The following is a 23,170-nucleotide window of genomic DNA, read 5'->3' as shown; positions in this document are numbered from 1 at the left end:
GCCAAGTTTGAAGTAACTGAACCAGTGGCCTCTTTATATAAAAGAGGAAATAGCTTCTTTAAGCATTTAATAGAGAAGTAGAGAATAAAGAAAACTTCATAAATATATTATACATTGATGGCTTTTTCTAAAATAGTGACTGATTTATTGAGATAAACAGTAAGTTATTTCTTACCAGGAGTGAAAAACCAGCACTAATTTATTTTATAAAAATACATTTTAAAAAGCCAGATTCATACTTCAGTGGGAGAGATACCTTTTTTTCTTTTTTCTTTACTTTTTTCCTCCCACTTTTTCTGAGTGATAGAGCAGCTGTAATGGTACCACTTTACTCTTGACAACAAATTGAAGCAAGTCAGGAAAACTACCGGATAATCAGGATTGATAGAAGATGATTGGTCATGCAGTCAGCACAGGCCTGCGTTCTGTCTCTATCTTTGGAGATCATTGACCAATTTTGATAACCTCGTTTGTAGATTACAGTAACTGCAATTTCTGAGAATTATTTTTGGACTCTGTGTTTACAGTATAGGAATACCTTTTAGAAAAGCAAGCCTCGTGTTGTTCTGAAAGCAGACTTTGACATCAGTCAAGTTGGTGTTATGAACCCTACTTGATTTATGAAGCCATCCATTACTTTGTCTACCCTTTGATCGAAAGGCAGTATACATGTTTTTCCAGATCACTTGAAAAACAGAGAGCCTGCAGTGGCACTCGGCAATGACATTCATTATCATAAATTGATTGTATTGTAGTCTAGCCTTAGAAATATAAGGGCTTCCCTGCTCTCTCAACTGGTAAAGAATCCAGCTGCAATGTGGGAGACCTGGGTTTGATCCCTGGGTCGGGAAGATCCCCTAGAGGAGGGCACAGCAACCCACTCCAGTATTCTTGCCTGAAGAATTTCATGGACAGAGGAGCCTGGCAGGCTACAGTCGTGGGGTCAACAAAGAGTTGGACATGACTGAGCGACTTTCACAGACAGCTTAGAAATATAAAGATGTTTGTGTACCATTTTTCCTTCATAGCAGAGCTCAAAATTCGTCTTCTCAACAGTGCATTAAGTGTCACTATCAATTTTCATAGACTCAGAATGTAAAATAGGAAAACACAACGTCCATGAGTGGGACTGGGGAATTGATGTGAAGATAGTCACACTCTTGTTGTTAAGTGACAAGTTACTAAGTAAGAAATCTGTCACAAAGAGAGGTGACTCTCAACACAAGTGCTTCCATGAAAATGGACTTTCCTGTAGAAAATTCTAATTCAGAAGCCATGGTGTTGCATTCCTATTTTTTAATCATCTTCAGATGATTCTTATGCCCCAGATTTGGAATACTGTTGTTCTAGAATGTGGTAGCTTACACTCTGTGTTCTTAGGCATTAGCAGTTACCACAGAACACAGATCTATATGCTTACAATTCACGTGTAAGTCACAGTTTTTTGTTTGTGTTGTTTCTGAACATAGGAACTGATTCTAAGGTATAGAATGGCTTATCAGAAAACTGCTTTCAAACTGTTTTGAGAGTTTTCCACAGAGGAAACCTGAGACTGGCTGGGTGAGGATGACGCTCAGGAGGGCTCACGGGCCTGTGGCTCTTCTCTTGGGTCCTTGGCCCTTAGAAGGCACACAGGAAACATTTGTCAGTTGAATAAAAGAAAATGGTAATAAAAATGGATTCTTTTGAACTGGAATGTTTCACATTAATAATCTCTGTTTATTACCCTTATAACATGCCTAATTTATAAGGATACCTGTCTGTGTAAAACTCACACACACACAAATGGATGGATGTGTATATCATATTACACAAATTAAAATTATTATTATTATTGCTGGAAACACCTTGCTTCCATATTCACTGATAATATTTAGCCCTGAAGGGTGTGCCCTGCTTGGGTTTCCATGAACTTTCAGCTGCTCTACATCCCTGATGTGGTTTTTGGTGACCTGCCAATGAGTAGCGGATGATGGGGTATATGTCAGATTTGTATAACCAGAGTGGAAGATGATGGGGCGTGTTTCTTTCTCTCTGAGTCATGCTGCCCTTGAAAGACTTTTCAGGGCCCCATCTGTCTGCTGTGCAGGAGCAGGCCACTAGTCTCCTCCCTTGATCTTTACTTCAGAAAGATTCGATATCAATTGAAAATGTTTGTTTTATTTAAATAGGGAACTCATTTGATATTGTTAATCAGCAATTGCTCTATAGAGTTATATTATGTATTTATATCTTTGTTGGGAATATTATCTTATATCAGCAAGTTTGATGAATTACTGGATATTTTGCTTACTTACATGTTTCTGTCACAGTAGCAGAAAAATTGCACAGCCTTTATAAGTGTATGAATTTTTTTAAAAATTAGATTTGGCAGTTGAGATGCATTGATATTTTGATTAAGAATAGACTAGGGCTTCCCTGGCAGCTCAGATGGTAAAGAATCTGCCTGCAATGCAGGAGAACTGGATTCGATCTCCTGGAGAAGGGACTGGATACCCACTCCAGTATTCATGCCTGGAGAATTCCATGGACAGAGGAGGCTCGCGAGCTACAGTCCCTGGGGTCGCAAAGAGTCGGACATGACTGAGCAACTAACACTTTCACTTTACATTTTCAGCCTGGATTTAGCCTTGACACTTAATTATGTGGCTTCCCCTTTTAAACAGTGGTTTTAATAGTTTATTGCAGGGCTTAACAAATTGTGGCTCACGATTATCAGTTGCTGCTTGTTCTTGTAAATAAAGTTTTATTGGGACATAGCCACTCTCATTTGGTTGAAGGTGGCGCTGTGGTAAAGAATCCCCCTACCAATATAGGAGGCACAAGAGCCACAGGTTCAATCCCTGGGTTGGGAAGTTTCCCTGAAGGAGGAAATGGCAGTCCACTCCAGCAGCCTTCCCTGGAAAATCCCATGGACAGAAGAGCATGGTGGGCTACAGTCTGTGGGGTTGCAAAGAGTTGGAAATGAATGAGATGCACTCACGTGTGGTTTGCTTTCCAACAGCAGAATTGAGTAGTTGTGATGGAGCCATCTGGCTCACAAAGCCTGAAATATTTACTCTCTTGTCCTTCACAGAAAAAAAGTTGCTGATTCCTGATCTATAAGTAACAATTTAATTTGGTGCCCTTGGCTTCTTATTTTAAAAATACACATGTACACCCATGGCTGATTCATGTGAATGTATGGCAAAAACCACTACAATACTTTAAAGTAATTAGCCTCTGATTAAAATAAATAAATTAATTAAAAAATAAATAAAAAATAATTTAGTGTCAGGGATCCTTATAGTCTACATATAGTAAGAATGTCACTCACATTTGCCAAGGAATAATTATAAAAGATTCACCTGGAAATCCACAATAATTTTGCATCAGGGAGAGGCTATAACTGAAAGTTATGCAAAATACTTTTTATCTTGTTCAGTTCAGTTCAGTCACTCAGTTGTGTCCGACTCTTTGTGACCCCATGAACTGCAGCACGCCAGGCTTCCCTGTCCATCACCAACTCCTGGAGCTTGCTCAAACTCATGTTCACTGAGTTGGTGATGCCATCCAACCATCTCATCCTCTGTCATCCCCTTCTCCTCCTGCCTCATAACATTTAGAAAATGTCCTCTTTGAGGGTGGTTAAGATTATGAATTAGATAGAATTAATTAAGGTGTAGGGGGTTTTTTTCACTATATTAACAACGTTTCTTTAGTTGTCTCTGAGACAGAATTTTTACTGAAAGAGCTGGAGCAAATGCTAGAGCAAGCTCTGGAGCACACAACCACCCACAAGAAGTCTGAAGAGGAGTGCGGAGAGGAAGCGAATACAGGAGAAAAGGTAGGATCCATAATGACCATCGGGCCTAAAGAGCAACGTCAGATCCTTTAACGGCAGAAATTGTTCCCAGATATTCATTTCCATTATATGGGAAATTCCTTTCACTTCTGAAATTTGAGCCCTTGGTTATCATGAGGTGAACAAGAAACTAGTAGCCTGTGGAGAAATTAGAATGCATCTATCAGTCTTTAAAAAGACTACACTTGAGCCAAGGAGCTGTTTTATTTTGGGTCTTTGGGGCTGGAATGAAGAGGGATAGTGAGAGTCACTGACGCCAAGGAGGTACTGATCTTCGCCTTCAGGAGAAGCCCCAGGACACGAGGCCCCCTGGAAACCTGCCCTGCCTGGTCATGCACAGGGCTGACCTCCGTGGGGCATTTTTCACCAGATTCTATTTCACCATTCTTAACTGGGTTGTCTTTTTTTTTTTTCTTTTGGCCAGCCATGTTGGGCTGAGAAAGGCCCTGTGTGCCTACTGCATTCAGTACTTATCAATGACAGCAGAAATTTTAAGTTGTTGACACATTGCTCAGCACTACAGCAAGCCAAGGTCATTAACACAGAGCAGGGTAGCAGGTGTGAAAGAAGTCAGCCGGGAGGCAGACGCTCACACGAGGTGGTCCAGCAGGAGGGGCGTGGCAGTGAGCGCCCTGGATCCTTCCGATTTCATTCCTTTCCTCACTCCCTTACTTGGCTATCCACTGTGCCTGGAGTCAGGAGGCAGGGGATGGGAGACGGGCTCAGGATACTGTCCTTGCATCCCCTTCCTGGTCCAGGCAGTGAGGACTCAGGCCTGGACAAGGCTGCCTGTCACTTGCCTCAGAGGACTGTTAAATGAGGCAAACCAGAAAAAGTGCTTTGCAGAGTAATTGACTCCTAAGACTGGCTATTATTACAGATGAGAATTGGCAGTGGCAGCCTCTGGAGGGAATAGGGGCTAAGAATTCTTCACCTGATCTCTGTTACCACATGCTCACTTTGCAAAACTACGCATTCCCAAGTCTTCTGTTCTGAGGTGCAGAAAAAGTGGCTTTGTAAATGGACAAGATTGTTCATCCACTTTGGCTAATTTCATTCAGAACTTCAGCAAGAACAAAGATGATTCTTAAACACTTCTTGACTAAGTTACAAATCATGAAAATACACAAAATTTGCAGTTGAGATCAAACTGTAAAGGAAAATAAAATTTAAATAAATGAAATTATTGGTAAAAACACTGAGTTGAAAAACATAATTGTTTTCTTGGTCAGTGATCTCAACTTGTTCTTGAATTGCCATGGATTGCGAATACTATTTCTCTGATCAGAGTCCCTTAAAAAATCTTGTTCTCTCTGTAGATCTTAGCCTTCGTAGAACAAGAGCTATAGATTGGTGACATTTATTGTATACATGTAGTTAATATATAAATTATTCTTTTCTGGCAAATGTGTATTTTGTTTGAGCACCATATGGTTTTGTGCAATGTTTTTTTTCAGTCTTAGCAGTTTGTCTATTCAAAAATACAGGCAGGTTGATTTTTATAGAAATGTCCTGGAGCTTTTACAGCCACAAAATTGGCTTCTATTTTGCCATTATAACTAGTAACTTGATAGAACAGAAAATTACTTCTGATTTTTATGTCTTAAGGTAAAATACATAGTTTTAATACATCACCAGGCAGGAGCTTGCTCTTTGTTTTAGATTCTTGTAATGTTTTATGCTTTCAAAAGGCATTTAGGAATTATAAAAATTAACTGTTTTAACTTGCTGGCAGGCAGGTGAGTGCTGCCTGCTGACTGGTTCGTAAGCCTCTCTCCACATAGAGCTTTAGAAGCCTGGAATTCATGCCAGGTTGGGGTACTTAAGGCCTTGTTCACTTTTAAATGAGGAGAATAGCAATGAGACCAGCTGTCAGAGCTGGAGCAATTTCCAGCTTAAAGGTAAAGAAATGATCACCTAAGGGATTTCTTTTCTCCTTTCTTTTCTTCCTTCCATTTTGTGTGTGTGTGTTAGTAGGAAAAATTAATGTGGCTTCCAAAGGTATTTAACATTGAAGATGTATTTTGTTTTCAGAAAGTGGTTAAGTGTTTTCTTAAAGAAAGTGATCTTTTATAAGCTAACACACCAGAAGGAGATACCTGATAATTTTGATGTTCTGAGCATGTTTATTCTCTGGGCAAATATTGTTTGAGCTGTTTTCAAAGTTGTGAATATGATGTTTTCATCATGCATTTCATGTGTGAGGTTTCAAGTTGATTACTCTCAAGCACTTATACCAATGAATTGAGAAGAGCAACATGAACAAAAGCATACACACATGGATAATCAAAATCCATTTTTGTTTGTCATTGAAGTACTCAAAGATTGTTTTCCTCAGTAGACTCACCTTTCTAATTATGTTCTTAGCTAACATTAACACTGGTTGACATGCCCTGACTTGGAAAAAAAATGGAAGGGAATTAATTTCAGACTGTTATAAAATCCACCTAAATAATTCACAAACTAGATAATCCATATACAAATAAGACAGAGTTTACTGAATACCTCTTTGTATTAAAAGGTACATTTTTGATACATGAAAGTAGAAAGTACTTGCTTAAACTACGTGAGTTGTTTTTTTTTTCCACATTGTGTGGGAAGTTACCTCTGCCTTTAATGAACCCTGAAGTTGTAAATCTCGTGTGTACATGTGTATGTTTGCCTTGTTTTTACCTGTGACCTTTCAAACTAAACCAGCGCACACACTTAATGTTCACAAGGAATTCAGGTGCTTATGAGAAGATAGTCATCAGAAGTGTGACTAAAACAGTTGTCATTTGTATTCTCTGTAATGGTTAGTTTTAAAATAAAAAACAGAAAACTTGCAGAATTTTAATTTTAATGATCACATTTTTCCAATTCAAAAAGTTAAAGCTAAAAATATATGATGTCGAGGAGTAGAGATAGGACTAAATATTCAGTTACTTTTACACTGACACTTACCGTACATTATATTTTATGTAGGGGTCATTATTTGACCACCAGCATAACAGAACACCTTGTTAAGGAGTTACTGATGGTTTTATGTTTTGTTCAGATAATTAAGCCTGGTCTTCAAGTAAATTTGGTGACTTCTGTGGTTATTTTTACAGTTACCTAAATGTGGCCCTGAAGTTCCTGCAGGCAGCTCTCTTGAAAACCACTGTGAAGAGGACTGTCTTATAATTGATGGGCGAAGGTTAAAAGCTGGAGAATGTATTGAAAATATAACTAAGAAGTTTAAAGAAATAGATGCTTTGATGTCTGAATTTTAAGGCAGTATAGATATTTTCAAAAGTTAGTTATAAAAACATTTGCATCTTTACATTTTCCCAAAGTTAAAAATGTTTTGTGAAACATTTTACCAAAGTTGTTATTTATAATAACTTTGTACTTCGTATTTTTGAGAATATCCATTGTTTTGAGAGATAATCAGATGGTATTTAAGTTAATGTTGTAATTTTAGAATCTGAGAACCCTGGTATTTATATTTGTAGACTTTTTTCTTGTTTGCCTTAATTTTAGAATAGTTTATGAAACTTACTTCACAAATACATGCTTTATAATGATTTAATTTAGACCCTTTGTTCAAGTGTGGCTAACTGTTAAAATGACTGCCAATGCTATTATAATTCTTACAAATAATTCAAATCTAATATTCTTAGAGAATGTATATTTGTAGTAGAAATAAGCTACTGCAAAATAAAAGGAAATAATAAGAAATGATTGTGTAATAGAGTTGGAGCTTTTCTTAAAAACAAAAATGTTAATTGCCTTATTATTTTGGAAACAATCGTTTCAACCACAGTTCCCAAACTGACTGTTTCTTTTTTTTTCCAAACTGACTGTTTAGTTGAGTCTGTGAAGGGTCTTTGGAAGATCAGAATCCTGGACCCTTCCCCGCTGAGTCAGAATCTCTGGAGGCAAGGATGGGAGATGTAATTTAAAACACAGAGAGAAGTTAAACACCTTCACTGTGGGAAAATGTAAGCAGCATAGAGAAGGAAAAGTATATCCTGCAGTACCACTCCCCTAGCATCCCCCTGGGAGCCCCGCTCCTTAGGGGTCCCTGTGAGCGGTCTGGTGGCTGTGCTTCTCAGTCGGGGCCTTGGCTCATCAGATTGTGTGTGTGCACAGCCACCTCCAACTCTACACTCTATTTGGCTCCTTCTCTAGACTGCTCCCTCTCCCTGGGGGCAGGGGTCGGAGAAAGGGCATTCCAAGCACTTGAAAACCTGGAAACAGAGACCAGAGCTTGAGGAGAGAGGAAGAGGGAGCATCCAGGACTTGCTGGTGATTAAAGTGGCTGGAGTGCCGTGTGATGCGGGGAGGTGAGCATCAGAGCTGAGCCAGGCCTCTCCCCATCAACAGAGTGGAGGCTGCTGTGAAAGGAAAGGTAATAATCTACAGGAAGTATAGGAAACAGTCTGAAGACGTGGAAAATACGCAGCTTATAATGGTGACTGTCACTGGCTCAGAGCTGTTCTCTTCCAACCACCCTGCCATGCTTCTCCAATGCCTCATAGACCAGCATGTTCCTTTCAGCAGAACCAGTGGTGACACACTTGCTTCTGCGGGCCCTGGGACCAGGGGTTCTGTGTGATTAGCTGCCTCCTGGGCAGGCCTAGAGGTCAGCAGTACCCCACACTTAGAGCTAGAGCTTCTTGCTGGGCCCGAAGGAAAGTGTTGTAAGGAAAGTGCGTCTGCCTACCAGGGGAAGTTAAACCCTAAGTACACTAGTTACACCATACCAAGTTTAATATATGAGGTGTAAAGCAGTATGTCAGGGCCTTCCGCTCAAGCATTTGGGTTGGAATAAGAGCCTGTCTTTGTCCAGTTTGAGGAGGCTACCTGCTTTCCTTTCTGAAATGAGTTGGGCCACACCATCCTAGTCTACAGCCTCTGTGAACTTATGGAGAGTCTGCATCCACTGGAAGTGTAGTCCCCGGTTAGATCTGCAGACCCTGGAGAGCTGAGCACCAAAGCCAGCTTGTTGCCTGTGTTCCAGGAAGACCTGGTCCATTTGCCCCAAGAAGCTGAATTTATGCAGTGATTTCCATTGGTAAGAGGCTTGCTGCTATTTAGTTCCTAAGCTAAGTCCTACTCTTTGAGGCTGCATGGACTGTAGCCCGCCAGGCTTCTCTGTCCATGGAATTTTCCAGGCAAGAATACTGGAGTGGTTTGCCATTTCCTTCTCCAGGGGATCTTCCCAACATAGGAATTGAACCCAAGGCACCTGCTTGGCAGGCAGATTCTTTACTGTCTGAACCACCTGGGAAGCCCAGTAAGAGGCTTAGCTCTATTTTTATTGGAGACAAACTGTGTACTTTTGCCTCCAGTGCATGTATGTATTTGCAGACCTCTGTAATGTCTATAGCCTTGGCCTTACTGACTTTGCAGTGGCAGGCGATGGCCCACAGACAGTTAATCCATTCACTGTAGACCTGGGTGCTGCCATAAACTTTCTAAATCAGTCTAGTTTTTGTAGAAAGAATTGGCAGTTCACTCTTTCTAGAGGAAACTTGCATACAGGTACCTGAGGTGACCTATGTAAAGTGTACCTCTATCAAATAGCTGGTAATCCCTGTCTCCACCATATATTGCGGCTGACAGATGACAGACTTCTGTTCCAGATACTCCCAGACCAGTAGAATCTGCACCTGTGGCCCTTCCAAGGAACAAAGGTAAGATTTTGAAAATTCTCAAAATAATGAAGTCCTGCTCTGTCATTTCTCTCTGTTGGGTCCCAACAGGAGACACAGTACAACTTAAGAATTCTCATATTTCTTTAGGGCTGAACCAGTTCTTGATGCCTCTCCATAGAGTTCTAGAAGAGTTGGCCAGTACAGATAAACTTGATCTTCAGGTCCAAGTGGGACATTTGCCCAAGTGGGCAAATCTGAATATTAGGATTTTCCACCTTGTGATTTGTTGCATGGTAAAAACACTCAAAGTTGTGAGCAACATAATCAAAGAGAAAAATTTTGAAAAAATGAATTGTTTGCTTTTAAATTCATATAGCAAGTTACTTATAAGGAAGAGACATGCTCAAAACAAAAACCAAACAAAACAGTAAGAGAAAACCAAATACTGTATACTGATGCATACTTGTGGAATCTGAAAAAATTGATATACATAACCTTATTTACAAAGCAGAAATAGAGACACAGACATAGAGAACAAACACGTGGAAAACAAGGGGAGATGAATTGGGAGACTGGGTTTGACATATCTATACTATTGATACTGTTAATATGTATAAAGCAGATCACTAATGAGAGCCTACTATATAGCACAGGGGACTCTGTTCACTCCTCTGTGGCAACCTAAATGGGGAGGAAATCCAAAAAGGGGGTATGTATGTACATGTAAGGCTGATTCACTTTGCTGCACAGCATACCCTAATACAGCCTTGTAAATAACTATACCCCAATTAAAAAACATTGCAAGCAGCCCAGAAGTTGCTACTTAGAAAATAAAACTGTTATCTTCAGCCAATAAAGGCAGGAAAAGATTTTTAAATTAAGATATACTGTGGGGAGAAAAGTTAAATCCAGGAAATGGTTGTTGAATTGTATCACAAGAGAGACAAAGACCAAATTCAGGTGACTTGCAGGAAAACATGGCTTCAGGGCAAAGACCCAAACAGGGGTGTGGCTGTAACACTGCAAAATATGACAGAATGACATTTAGTAGATCTTGCAGTTGGACAGAGGCCTGGGTCCACTGCCACAGGATGTACTCAAAGTGCTAGTAATTCAATCTGGAGAGAAGCGTGTCTTGAAAAAAAAAAATGTGATTTTTACACATGGAATGAACTGCAATCAAATACATAGAAAATCCACTAAGTTGTAGAGAAAGTGACACTATCAAAATCCTACCAGCCTGAACTAAGAGAAACTGAAATGTTTTCGCGGCAACAAAGACCTCTGAGCCCCCGATTTTCTTCCGGTGGGAAGCAAGCTGGGAAAACTTAGTTACCCAAAACAGGTGTAAGTTTCTGTGTCCTCTTAGGAAGCCACAAGAAACATGAAGACGAGGTGTCTCAGAGGACAGAGCATGGACTGGGGGTCTCACCCCTCCCCTTGACCCCGCTGTCCCTCCCCTTCCTTGAAACAGAACCAAGACTCAAGAAACACTGCCTTTAATGGTGTATATAGGAAAACAGTCTAAAAGGAATGGCTATATGTATAACTGATTCCTTTTCCTGTACACCTGAAACTAATACAGCATTGTAAATCAACTATATTTCAATAAAAAATATATATGTGTATAAAAATTTAAAAAGCCACTTCCTACTTCCATGGCAGGGAAATTAGTCTACTTTGCCTAGAAGGATTTCAGATTTGCTGAAGATCAAGTTTCTGCTCTCTGAATGGGAGTGGCTATTGCACTGTTGCTTGTTGCGTAGGTGTGGGAGGGAGTGGCCAGTAACTTGTACTTTCAGTTCCCAGATCCAGTTCACCTTTGTACCATGTGTTCTTCATGGAGTCCTAAATGTTGCGCCTGCTGCCACGACTGGGCGAGACTTCTGCGAGCCCTTGGGTGGAGGTGGGGATGTTTTTCACATTGGAGGGATATGAATAACGTGGTCATGGAGGTGGGCAGAAGTTGACTGGATCATTGGCCCAGTTCTTTGTGTCTTCTTGCATCATGGCCTCGTTACGGGCAGCCTGTACTTCCCTGCCTTGTGACATTGGGCTCGGCCTTTTGCTTTTGCTCCATGAAAGAGGGCTGAAGGGATGGTGCCAGTCTTTAGCAAGACCTTGTGAAGCTTTGCATGTTTCTTCTTTCCCTCTTGTGCTTCTGCCACCACCCTGAGAGAAACAGGTCCCAGTGAGCCCTCTGGGAGGGGAGAGACCACAGTGAGGACCCAGACCCAGTGATCTACAGAAGGAGGCAGAGTTGCCCCAGGGACCTTGCGAGCCATAGGATAAAGGGTTACCGCTTTCAGCCACTGAGTTTGGGGTGGATTACCACACAGCATTATCGTGGCCATAGTTCTCTGACACACTTGGCTTCTCGGTCCCAGCAACAATCTTACAGACCAGCTGTGGTGTCTGCCTCCTAACTGTACCCACAGCATTTTCTCCTTAGGCTGGACCTACTGTCAAATAGTCCTGCCTCCTGGGTGGACCCGGAATGCTGGCCTGAGGTCTCCTGCCCGCGACCTTCCGGCTACGCCCAGACCGGGCCCGGACTAGTCCCTCAACTGGGAGGGCTCAGCCTGCCCCTGCCCTGCCCACAGTGCTTGTCGTAGCCTCGTGTTCTGGGAAACAACTCACTCAGAAGGACAAAGCAGATAGTGGAGTGCAGTTTATTACACCATGGGCCCAAGGCAGAGTCTCCTCTTAGCCAAGGACCCTGACCAGTTTTTGTAAAAACCTTATATATCCTAAGTGTATGTGCCCAAACCCACCTCCCCAAATTCCCTGAAATTAGTCTGAACAAAGGAAAGATACAATCAAAGTTAACCTGTGATTCATATGCCTTAAGCCTAGGTAGTTAACAGTGGACAATTATCAATAGGCCTGTGGACATACCCCAATAAGCATAATAGAATTTATGATTCTATTCGGTTACACAGATAATTAGGGTATTCTTTTAGGCTACGGAGAGTCTAGGTACGAGTCCTGGGCCTTTTCCATCCGGAGGGTCTCGTTTTCCAGTTGGTATGTCTTTTCCATAGATACTGGGCATAGAGCTCAAAGTCCACAGTCCAACCCAAGATGGAGTCCTGCTTTCAAGATGGAGACTGTTCTGTCTGTTTCCTCCTTCATGCTGAGTTGTATTGGTTTATTAAGGAGGCAGCATAAATATATAGACATTATCAATAAATAGGATACTACCACCACCAACATATCACTGAGGGCTATAAGAGTGAGTCACTTATCCCATGTAGGTAGTTTTAGATGCTGCAATAATCCCATAGAGTGGAGATATGCCCAAAATATTGCAATGTCTCATTTGACAAACATTTGTGTGCTTTTTCCTCCCCCTTGCTGTCGCCCGTATCTTCCTTCACTTTGGCATGGTGTCACAGGATTGTGAGTAGCAAAATCTGTTTGGGTCCAGATTTTACCTACTAACTTGTCTAAGTCATATAGCCAGTAAGTGGAAAGGGCAGAATTTGAGTACATTTCTCTCCGGTTCCAGATCCCTTGCCCTAAATTACTGTTTATGTTATTTAATAGTCTGTTTATTAGCTAGGTAGTCAAATGATCATCTAGTGTCCTCTTATGTAAAAAGGGGTGGAACTTTCTAAAGCAAAGCATTATTGTGAGGAATAAGTGAAAAATTTTTATGTGAAAGTGCTCTGTAAATCAATTTTGTCTTCTCTTCTTCTGAAGGAAACCAAGTATGTGTTTAAGGACATTGCAGTTATAATTATTGAGATTAAACATAACTATACATTTGAAATGATCACTTGTCTTGGTTTTGAATTACTCCATCTGCTAGTCATCAATATCAGATTTCCTTGTTTCTCTATTTTAAATTAATCTTGAGCAGCACCGCAATCTTCTCTCTGATGGGTATGTGAACAGCAGCGTCTGTCTTCTAAGAGACATCTTAACTGTTGAACTTTAGCATTGGGTTTAAATCACCTTGCCTTCCTCACAGACATTCAGTTGAAGAAAGAAAGGAGGTGGGGGTGGATCTTAATACGGATGGGTAGTGGCAGGATTCTGTGTGACCTCGGATGCGTTCATGCCTTCCACACAGAGCCCGTGTTTGCTTTATCACATCCCAGCAAGGTGGAGTTTGGACCCTGCCTCCAAAATCCTTTTGAAAGCCAGGAGGCTAACCAAAGTGTTTGATCAGAATTAGTCTGTTTTAGCAGTGACACTTGCTTATTGTGACAGGCAAGTAATATACATACATTTAAATTTTGTAAAACAACCCTCTTGCAATTTGCAGAGGAAAGGGAACCAGCAGGAGAGAAATGTGTGGCTGCGCCCCTCCAGTCTGGAGTTTTCCACCTGGGATGGGGAAGTGGAGACAAACAGAGGGGGTCCTCGGAGCAGAAAGTACATGTGAAAACTGAACATCTCAAAGCAGAAAGGCGTTCTCTTCTCAGATAGCTACAAAACCCCTTCATGTAGCTCCTTCCTCCCTCCATGTGTCCCTGAGAAGCTGCACCTCACCAACCCTGAGGTCAGCAGACAGCTTTGGACCTGGGCTGTCAGTAGCTGTTCCTGGAGGGAGTTTAGCCAAAACTAGGCTGCCCTCTTAAACTCCCTTACAAAAAGTGATAAGTTTTAGCCGCTCAGTCGTGTCTGACTCTTTCCAACCCCATGGACTGTAGCCTGTCAGGCTCCTCTGTCCATAGGATTCTCCAGGCAAGAATACTAGAGTGGGTTGCCATTTCCTTCTCCAGGGGATCTTCCCGACCCAGGGATCAAACCCAGGTCTCCCACATTGCAGGCAGGTTCTTTACTGGCTGAGCCACCAGGGAAGTCCTTATACCCCATTATAGTTCCCATTGAATTGCAGAGAAGACCAGTGACAGTGACAGGTGATATTTACACCCACTAGGACTTGTCCTAAGGGGACTCAGTGCTTCCACCACACAACTGGCTCAGACTCTAGGGGCTCCAGAAGACTACCGTGTCCTCTCTCCACTTCATGCCCAGCTGCCTGCCTGCACCCCATAACCCCCTGTTTCTGCATAACCTCTGCAGCCTCTCTTCCCACTGTGGTTGAAGCTGAGATGGGGGAGGCACAGGAGGGGAGGTTGGCGGGGGACCCCTATCTTGGACAGTGGTTCTAAGTGAGCCGGTGAGCTCTTGGAGCCCTTCACCCGGGGGGCAAGGCTGTGCTTCTTCATGGTGGGGGCTGCCCACACCCTCCTGCCCGCCTTGCCCACGGACTCCCAGGCCTGTCCAGCAGCCGCTGCTGTTGGCTGTGCCAGAGTCGGAGGACACCTGGTCTGTGCAAGCCTGACCTTGCCCCGGCGAAGGAGCGCTAGACGGTGACGGTGCAGCAGTGCCCGAGTGCAGGTTATATGGAAATCGAGCTCCAGTGTTATGAGGTGGAACATGTTAAGGTGGAGACTTGAAAGCAAAGGAGGGTGTGATTAATTCTGCCCGCAGGAACAGCCTCCTGGAGAGGTTTCATTCATTCCTCCATTCAGTGCCACCGGCGTCGGTAATATACTAGAACACGTGACCCGCTTGCTGGTGCTGGTGCTCCGGACAAGTTGCCACAGCCTCTCTGAGCCTCACTGTCCTTCCCTGAAAACTGGGATACACAATCATGCTAATGATACCAATAGTAATGATGCTAATCTAGATTGTAGAACAGGATAAGATGAGCCAAGACCAGCAGAGCACCCAACAAAGTGTCTGGCTTGTTGCGTATTATCTAACGATCATTTTTACAGTCTGTTTGGGGAGCGAATCCTAGGAAGTGAAGCCCAATTCGGAAGGTCGAAGGGGGAGAGCTGGAGAGAATGGGAACCACAGAGAAGGAGAAGAGAGAAGGAGCAGAGAGCTGAGAAAAGCAGGTACAGCAGATACTTAACCTGAGCGAGCAGAGTGCAGGGGCAGATGGGAGAATCCTGGGAGTTAAGGCTGGCCAGGCAGGCTGGCGTCTGTCACACCAAGGGCAGCACTTTGTTCTACAGGACAACCAGGCTTGGCAACACCCCCAGCATCTCCAGGATGAACACACAAGGGTGCTGGCTGCTGGGTGGGCTGGGGAGGTAGACCATTCTGTGATGTGCAAGCATCAGGGGGAGGAAGGTACCCGTGGGCAGACATCACTGCACCAGCCTGTGCCCCGTGTCTGAGCATCTCCGTGCCCTGACATTCACTCAGGTTGTCAGCTTCCAAAGTGAGCACCTTGGGACCGACAGCAGGTGACCTGGGACCGGAAGATTCCGTCTCCACTACCTCTTGTTAAACTCTCGGCTGCCCGGGAATGATGCTCCCCAGCCATGGAGTATTCAGTGGCAGTGTGTCTCTGGCTGTCAGAAAGGTTATAGGCAGATACAGTTCATTTATCCTCCATGAAAACTTGAGATTGTTTGGTCCCCAATTGTAGTGTGTGTGCCAGGAGGGGGATGGTTTGTGTCCTTGGTGACCCCCCCAGACCATGGCACAATGTCTTGCAGAAGTTAGAACATTGGTTCCATTTTTATACTGATGTTAAACTTTCTGCCAACGTAGCCTATTCAGAAGTATTTTCTGGCAAGTTCTATACTACACCTTTGGTTTGAACCTGAGCTGGTTGTTGATTTTTCTTCCAACTGCCCTGACGCTCTCCCGGTTGCCTATGGCTACATGAACTCAAGCAGCCAATGACCTCGACATGCCAGGAACAGACTGCAAAGCACGTGGCTGAGTGAGGAAGCCCACAAGGCTAGGGGCGTGGCTGCTTCCCGTTGGTGTCACCGCTGGACAAAGGTTGGCAGATCTGCCTGTGCCAGACTCTGCTGGTCTCTCTGGGCTCTGCTCTCTGGATCCTGAGCTCACTCAGGATCGGGGGACTGGCTGACCCTCAGGGGAGCTCGGGCAATCTTGGGGGAAAATTGGGCATCTCAACTCTGCTTCATGCATCAACTTTCATTTGCCAATGGGCATGGGCTTATGGATACAGCAGAGGAGCGAGAGCAAAAGTTGGTTATGCCAGAGCTTCCAAACCTCTGTGTGCGCCACGCCTGCTAACATCCTGCTGGCCAACCAAGTCACGCACAGACCTAGAGCCAGTCAGTGAGTTTAGGGAGGATGCATCTGCTACAGGGGCTCATGGACAAAGGAGAAAATCTCAGAAAAGAAAATGCAAATCGGGAACTCCCTGGCAGTCCAGCAGTTAGGACTCTGCACTTCCACTGCCATGACCCCTGGGCAGGGTACTAAGAACCCACAAGCCTCACAGCATGGGCAACAAAAAAAAGCAAATGTAGATTATCTACAATCCTACCAGTTACAGCTAAATCATTGCTGACACCTAAAAAATCCTTCCAAGCTCATTTCCAAGTAAGCATGTACTTTTAAAAGCACATATGTAATATCAATCACACAATTGTTTCCATTGCTCTTTTATGCTTTTTATGTACTTAGGTATTTACATGCACACAATGAAATGCTCTCTTGATGGGCACTGAATTTGTTTCCATTTTCACAAATATAAATCATTCTGCCATGAACATCCTTACCCTTCCATCTTTGGGTCCTTTCACATTTTTATCCTTCCTAGAATAAGAAGTAGTAAGTCACAGTGTCTGCACTGTCATCATGCTCTTATGTCTGTGCCTGACTCCACCAAAGGTGTGTGAGAGAGACTTTTGCTATGCTGGGGTTTGGTTTTCTTCCTTTTTTTTTTTTTTCCACGTTTTTAAATGTATTTATTTATTTACTTTTGAATCTTCAATCCTGTAACTGTTTGGGGTTTGGTTTCTGCTTGAATTTTATATTACTGGTAACAGTACATTGGGTTCATCTCTATCTTAAAGAACATTGACCAAATGACTGTGAGATGGTAGTTTCTCCCTAATTCCTTAGAGAGTGAGGAAAATTAGCATTAACCTGGGCCTGAAAGTGAGATAAGAATAACAATTCAAGCAATAGACAGGGAGAAGAGAAAACATTAAAAGAATCAGTGGTCACTTGATTTAGATGCTAAATGTCCTTTTGGTCAGTTGCTACTGTGACAAATACCAGCAGAGAATCATTGGAATATGGTTCGATGGCCTAAGAAGTTCAACCTATAAAAACTGGTTACTTTCCCACGTGGGCAGGGCAAGGGAAGTAGAGGTGCTCTAGAGAATAGGATCAGTTTCTACCGATTGCTTCTGTTAAGGTAGTCTTGGGGCTCCCCTTCACATTTTGTAGTCATGTTTGGTGATTTTTTTTTATGTTCGATTACTTAACTGATTATTTCCAAAATCCACCTTTCTTCTGTTAAATTGAAATTGCTTATAATGAGAGGAAGATGACTATTTTATTCACATGTGAATAAGAAACAGCGCAGGACCCTATGGTTCTTCCCTGCTGTGTCCTCAGCCTACCTTTTGTCTGTGGAAAAGCTTTAGCCAAAGAATAAGTTTAATCAGAGAAGCAAGAAAATGCAGAAACAAAGGAAAACAGTCTGAAAAGATTAAATAATAATAACTCAGTCATTAAGTCAAGGACTTTTAGTTCCTTCTCAAGGAAAATATTCTGAACCATATCTTGGGAGCTGTCTCATAGATAACTGAAACCCTCACCAGGTGGAAGAAGTTAACCACAGGATGACCAGACTCGAGCCATGACGTAAGCTGCCACAATTCTGAGAAATGGCCTCAAAAGAAATGGAACAAATGGAGCCTGGAACTAAAGATTAACTGTACTTAAAACAGTTAACACTGGTCAGACGACTAATGACCAATTTCAAGATGACTGTCAGCTGACTGTGCTGTTTCTGCACGTAGCTTGCTCCCTCACCCTGTAAAAACTCTCGCCCACTGACTGATAGCTGGGAGAGGGCCTTTGGACAGGAGTCTGCCCTCCCACCTAGTTTGCCGGCCTTTGAAATAAAGCAAACTTTCTTTTCCATCAACCTTGCCTCTTTACTGGCGTTTGAGATTTTGCTAACCGATTCGGGTGCCCACGTGAGGCTGAGCTCTCGCGATATCTGGCTGCGGGGTGGAGCAGAGCCGCCACCATGAAGACTCGCAGGGAAGGCTGTGAGGAGCCGCTGATGGCGGCTCGCTGGCCTCAGGAGAGGTTTGAGGGGATAGTCCTAACTGCTGCTGAAACCGTTTGTTTCGGGCATCCTCCCTGTTTTTTTTCCGTGCTTGGCACTGACTGCCAACCTGTGCTTTTCCTTGGTGGAACGGAAAGACGCCTCTGGACAAGCTGAGCAACGCCAAGACCCAGTAAGTCCGACGGGCGTTGGTGCGCCCGGCTGACTTCCCTTCCTAGCACTAAGTGCTGTCTGAGCGTTCTTGCCAGTGGGTTCTGGTGTGTATCAGCTGTCAAGGCCCATTTGTGTTGGAAAATGTTGGTTTGGGACTCTGCATCCTCTGGAGGGTTTTGTGACAATTCCGTCTTCTGGTGTGTGTGTGTGTGTGAGTTTCATTTGTATGATTGGTATTCTTGTTGCCTTTTGTAAAGTGGGGAATTCAGGGTTAATTCATTAGAAAAACTTAAGCTGTGACACTATGACCATGAAAAAAGAAAGATGGCTTTTTTTCAAGCACTGTGTGGCCACCAACATTATTCTTCAGGGCTTCCCTGGTGGCTCAGTGGTTGAGAATCTGCCTGCCAGCGTAGGAGACATGGGTTCAATCCCTGGTCCGGGAAGATCCCACATAGTGTGGGGCAGCTCGGCCCGAGCACCACAGCTACTGAGCGCTTGCTATCTAGAGTCCCTGCTCCACAACAAGAGAAACCCCTGCAGTGAGGAGTCCATGCTCCACAACCAGAGAGCAGCCCCTGCTCACCGCAGCTACAGAATAGCCTGGGCACCAGTGAAGAACCAGCACAGCCACTAATAAATAAGGTGAAAGCATAATTTTAAAATTGTTATTATTCAAGCTCTGGAGAAAACTGGTTAAAGAGAAACTCTTTTGAAACTCGCAAACTGGTTCTTTTTGCATATGTAGTTAGAGAAAACTAGCTTGATGACATAATACTTCCTTCAAAATTCTAACTCTGAGAGAACAAAAATATACTTAGGAGAAGGTCTGAAGTTAACTCTTACCATGTCCTTGAAACAAACACAGCCCACTTTGCCTGACACTTCAACCTTAGTTAGAAAAACTTCAAGCCAAGGCGGGGGGAGGAGGGAGAAAAGATTTGAGTTTATTAATAAACACCCATCTTGTTCCACATTAAAGAGAAATTGTGTTATGAGAAAAGTGTAGGTTTTCAGAAGTTATGGAATATGTTCTCAAGTTTACCAGTCAGAAAATGGTGATATAACAAATAGTTCAGTTACTTGTTTCTTGTTTTAAGATATTCAAGGGTTAAAAATTGTAATATTAAAAAATGATGAGGGAAGCATTTTAATGTGTAAAGCAAGTAGGATATGCATTGCTAGTGAGAGAAGAAATAAAGACGAGATATTTTTGCTGAAAAAATAATACTTTTGTCTTTGGCTGTTTACTTATGTATGGGGGAAAATAAGAGACAAATTAGTATGGATCCAGAAAATGATTTGTGAAAAAAAAAAAAAAGAAAGAAACTCTGCTAAAAGCATTTTGTATACTGTCAGAATTAAAACGGATTAAATTTAATTAGGTAAGTGAATTTTGTTATTAACAGTAAACTGATGCAAGACTGATTTTGGTTTTCTGTCTCTGTTAAGAAAACAATTTTCCTGGAATATTGAGTTGCTTTTGCTAATGGATTGTAGGTTTCTTTCTCTAATTATGAGTATTCCAGAGGGTCCGTGAGGCATTTCAGAGAAAATATTAGTAAAAAGTTTTAAAAAACTCTAATGAAAAGCTGTTGTTTTACTTCTAACCGTACTTCTGATTCCAAGGTTCAGGATTTAAAAAATTAATAAATTAACTTCTAGTGAAGTTGTCATAGAGTGTAATCATTTATGATGTGTATCACTGCTGGCTTTAAGTTTACTACTTGTAGCACATGTCGGAGCTGACCGTGCTGTCCCTGCATGTAGCTCCCTCCCTCCATCTGTAAAAGCTCTTGCCCCCATCACACATCATCAGTGTGATGGCATGGCATCAATGCATGTTGTTAGATCAACTTGCTAAGATCTCACATGCCATGGGGCCAAAAGGGTTGTGGGAATCAGCCTTTCAACATGAGTCTGTGCACCTACCGCCCTGACCCTCCCCACCCTGGTTGCTGGCATCCAAAATAAAGCAAGCTTTCCTTTTTTATTAGCTTTTGAGCACTGAGCAGCCAGACCCCACCTTCAGTAAAAAAAAAATATTTTGTGTATTTGTAATTTCTGTGTTTAGTGTCCAGAGAAAAACTGGCTTTCCATGATGGTCCTTGCCCTCCTGCCTGAAGAATTTCAATTCACTTGAAACCATATGGCTCCAAAGTTTGGACCTTTACACTATGGAGTTTGAGTTCCCTCTTTCCAGAGTCTGGGCTTTAGTCATAATCCTGGACCTAGCATGGCCAGCAAGGGCTTAATAAATATTATTTATAAATATTTAATGAACCATTATTTAATAAATACTTACTGAATAAGTAAATGGGGTTTATGTTATGAAAATATCTGGAACCTTTGCCCAGATGAGGATTAAACTTGTCATTTAACTAAGCCTTTCCAACTACTAAGTCCAAGCCTTCAAAACAGATTGACTGGATTGTTTTCACAGCTCGGTACTCAGTTATGCGTGGGCATAGATGTCTTGTTATTTGTTCCATGTGTGTCGTTGCCGGTCTCCAAGGTGGCTCTCCCCTCCTGGGATTCTCGTGCTCATGTGGATAGGGCTCACCTGTGTGACCATCAGGCAGTCACAGACATGGGGGGAGGTAGCCTCCGAGGTGGGTCAGGAAAGACCCTGAGGCTTCCACTTGGCTCTCTTCTGGGTCACTCATCTGGGAGAATCCCACCCCCGGCCATGAGGACACTCAGGCAGCATCCTGGAGAGGTCCACATGGTGAGCAACTGAAGCCTCCTGCCAACGACCAGCTCTGACTTGACAGCGAGTGGCTGAAGCACTTGGAAGTGGCCCTTTAGCCCAAGGCAACCTTCAGATGCCCAGCGCCGGGCAGTGTCTTGGCTGTGACCCCAAGAGACCCCATGAGCCAGGACCCAGTCACTCCTAGATTCGGATCCACAGAAACTGTGTGTGATAATACATGTTCATTGTCCTAAATTACTGATTTTTTATGTGTGACAGGCTTGTCTCACTAAATAGATTATAAGCATCTCAAAGAAAAGAGTAATGGGACTTCCCTGGAGGTACAGTGGTTAACACTTCAGTGTCCAATGCAGGGGGTGCAAGTTTGATTTCCTGGTCAGGGCACTAAGATCTCACATGCCATGGGGCCAAAAAAAAAAAACAAAACATAATATGGAAGCAATACCGTAACAAATTTAATACAGACTTAAAATAAAAATGGTCCTCATCAAAAAAAAAAAAGATCCATGTCTTTCATTTGTCACAGTGACTTGAGATATTAGGATGATACTAGACAAGGTAAACGATATTAATGCTTCACAATCACCTCTAGTCAAGTCAACAAATATTTAATACCCACCAGACACTCTTCTAGGAGCTAAGAAACTCAGTAAAAAAAAAAAAAAAGGCATAAATTCTAGTGGATAAAACATATGTAATAAAACTAAAGTTATGGACCAGGGCAATGAGGATAGGAAGCTAGGAAGAAAAATAGAATGAAGATGAAGGATGCTATTTTGTATATTTGACTTACGGTGTCAGGAAGGCTTTCTCCAGAGACTCGTGTGTGCATCTGGGAACCGCAAGCTCAGTTCATCGAGATGGATAGTGGGGCACAGCAAGCATGGCTGAGGCCAAGGTCACTGTTGCAGACTTCACTAGTCAGTTGCTTGAGTGTCTGATGGCCCAGCTTCACATTTAAATCTCTCTCAGAGGCTTGGACTCCTCTTTCCTTGCTTCTTGAATTTTAACAGGACACTGAATAGTGGTCTATTTTACACAGACCTGCTTATGTAATTGAATCCCTATGTAAGCCTATCAATATGGCTAATGAGTCAAAATAGGCTAACATTTTTGGTCAGAAGAATTAGAGAGTTCACAGATTACAGTCTGCCTTTCATGACTTCTGTGACTTGAAGCTTTCCAACTTCATTGAAGCCGTCAGCACCCTCAAATAAATTATATAGGTAGTAACACAAATATGTCTGCGTGTTTCTGACCCAGCTGGAAATGATCTGCTCAATCAATATATGTTTATCAAGACATACGTTTGCAAATTGACATGTAATTAGGTCTCCCAACAGAAGAATAAAATTGTTTCTGAAATGTTCTGTCATTCTCTGCTGTAGATTTCACCCCTTCTCCCTCTCGCTGGAAGAAGCACAGTGACTGGAAGGATCACTGGGTGATGAGTCCTGCCCAGGTTGCAGGGTGATGGTGGTGTCTGTCGTTCAGAGCCAGCTGAGTCAGTCACTCGCATCTCAGCTATCTCACTGCACAGAGACAAGCGTGTCCTTATTTAATGTGTGGCCACTCCTCAGAGAGGCATGATGCCCAACTGCAACTCACATCTGACATTAAAATGTTCAGTTATGGAGCTCCTGCCCTGTTCAGCGGCAGCAGCTGGCGTTCTTCTTTATAAAACTGATTGATTCGCTTGCTTTATATCATTTGCTATCATTATTTATTATCTGCTCCCTTTTAGCAACATATTCTAGGCAAATTAATTTATTTGTGCTTTAAATTCCTAAATG

At 42.7% G+C, this 23,170-nt stretch overlaps 1 protein-coding gene and 1 long non-coding RNA gene across 6 annotated transcripts in view; both read left to right on the top strand.

Moving 5' to 3' along the window:
• The window catches only part of ZCWPW2 (zinc finger CW-type and PWWP domain containing 2), a 138,109-nt gene extending 130,563 nt beyond the window's left edge, over positions 1–7,546 (top strand). For all 5 annotated transcript variants that reach the window (XM_043443626.1, XM_043443625.1, XM_043443624.1 and 2 more), the window contains 2 exons: positions 3,702–3,826; positions 6,937–7,546. In XM_043443626.1, the coding sequence (XP_043299561.1) occupies positions 3,702–3,826; positions 6,937–7,098 (287 nt within the window). In that variant the 3' untranslated portion in view covers positions 7,099–7,546. The remainder of the gene's footprint in view (positions 1–3,701; positions 3,827–6,936) is intronic.
• Positions 7,547–18,488: 10,942 nt separating this feature from the next.
• Positions 18,489–23,170, top strand: part of LOC122425186 — a 28,751-nt gene continuing 24,069 nt past the window's right edge. Inside the window, exon 1 of the long non-coding RNA XR_006264739.1 lies at positions 18,489–18,683. This is a non-coding gene — a long non-coding RNA (uncharacterized LOC122425186). The remainder of the gene's footprint in view (positions 18,684–23,170) is intronic.

This window comes from Cervus canadensis, chromosome 22 (assembly GCF_019320065.1).
Source record: "Cervus canadensis isolate Bull #8, Minnesota chromosome 22, ASM1932006v1, whole genome shotgun sequence".
In the NCBI taxonomy this organism is placed as follows: Eukaryota; Metazoa; Chordata; class Mammalia; order Artiodactyla; family Cervidae; genus Cervus; species Cervus canadensis.
The sequence above is the reverse complement of the archived record's forward strand: the minus strand, read 5'-3'. Positions and strand labels throughout refer to the sequence as shown.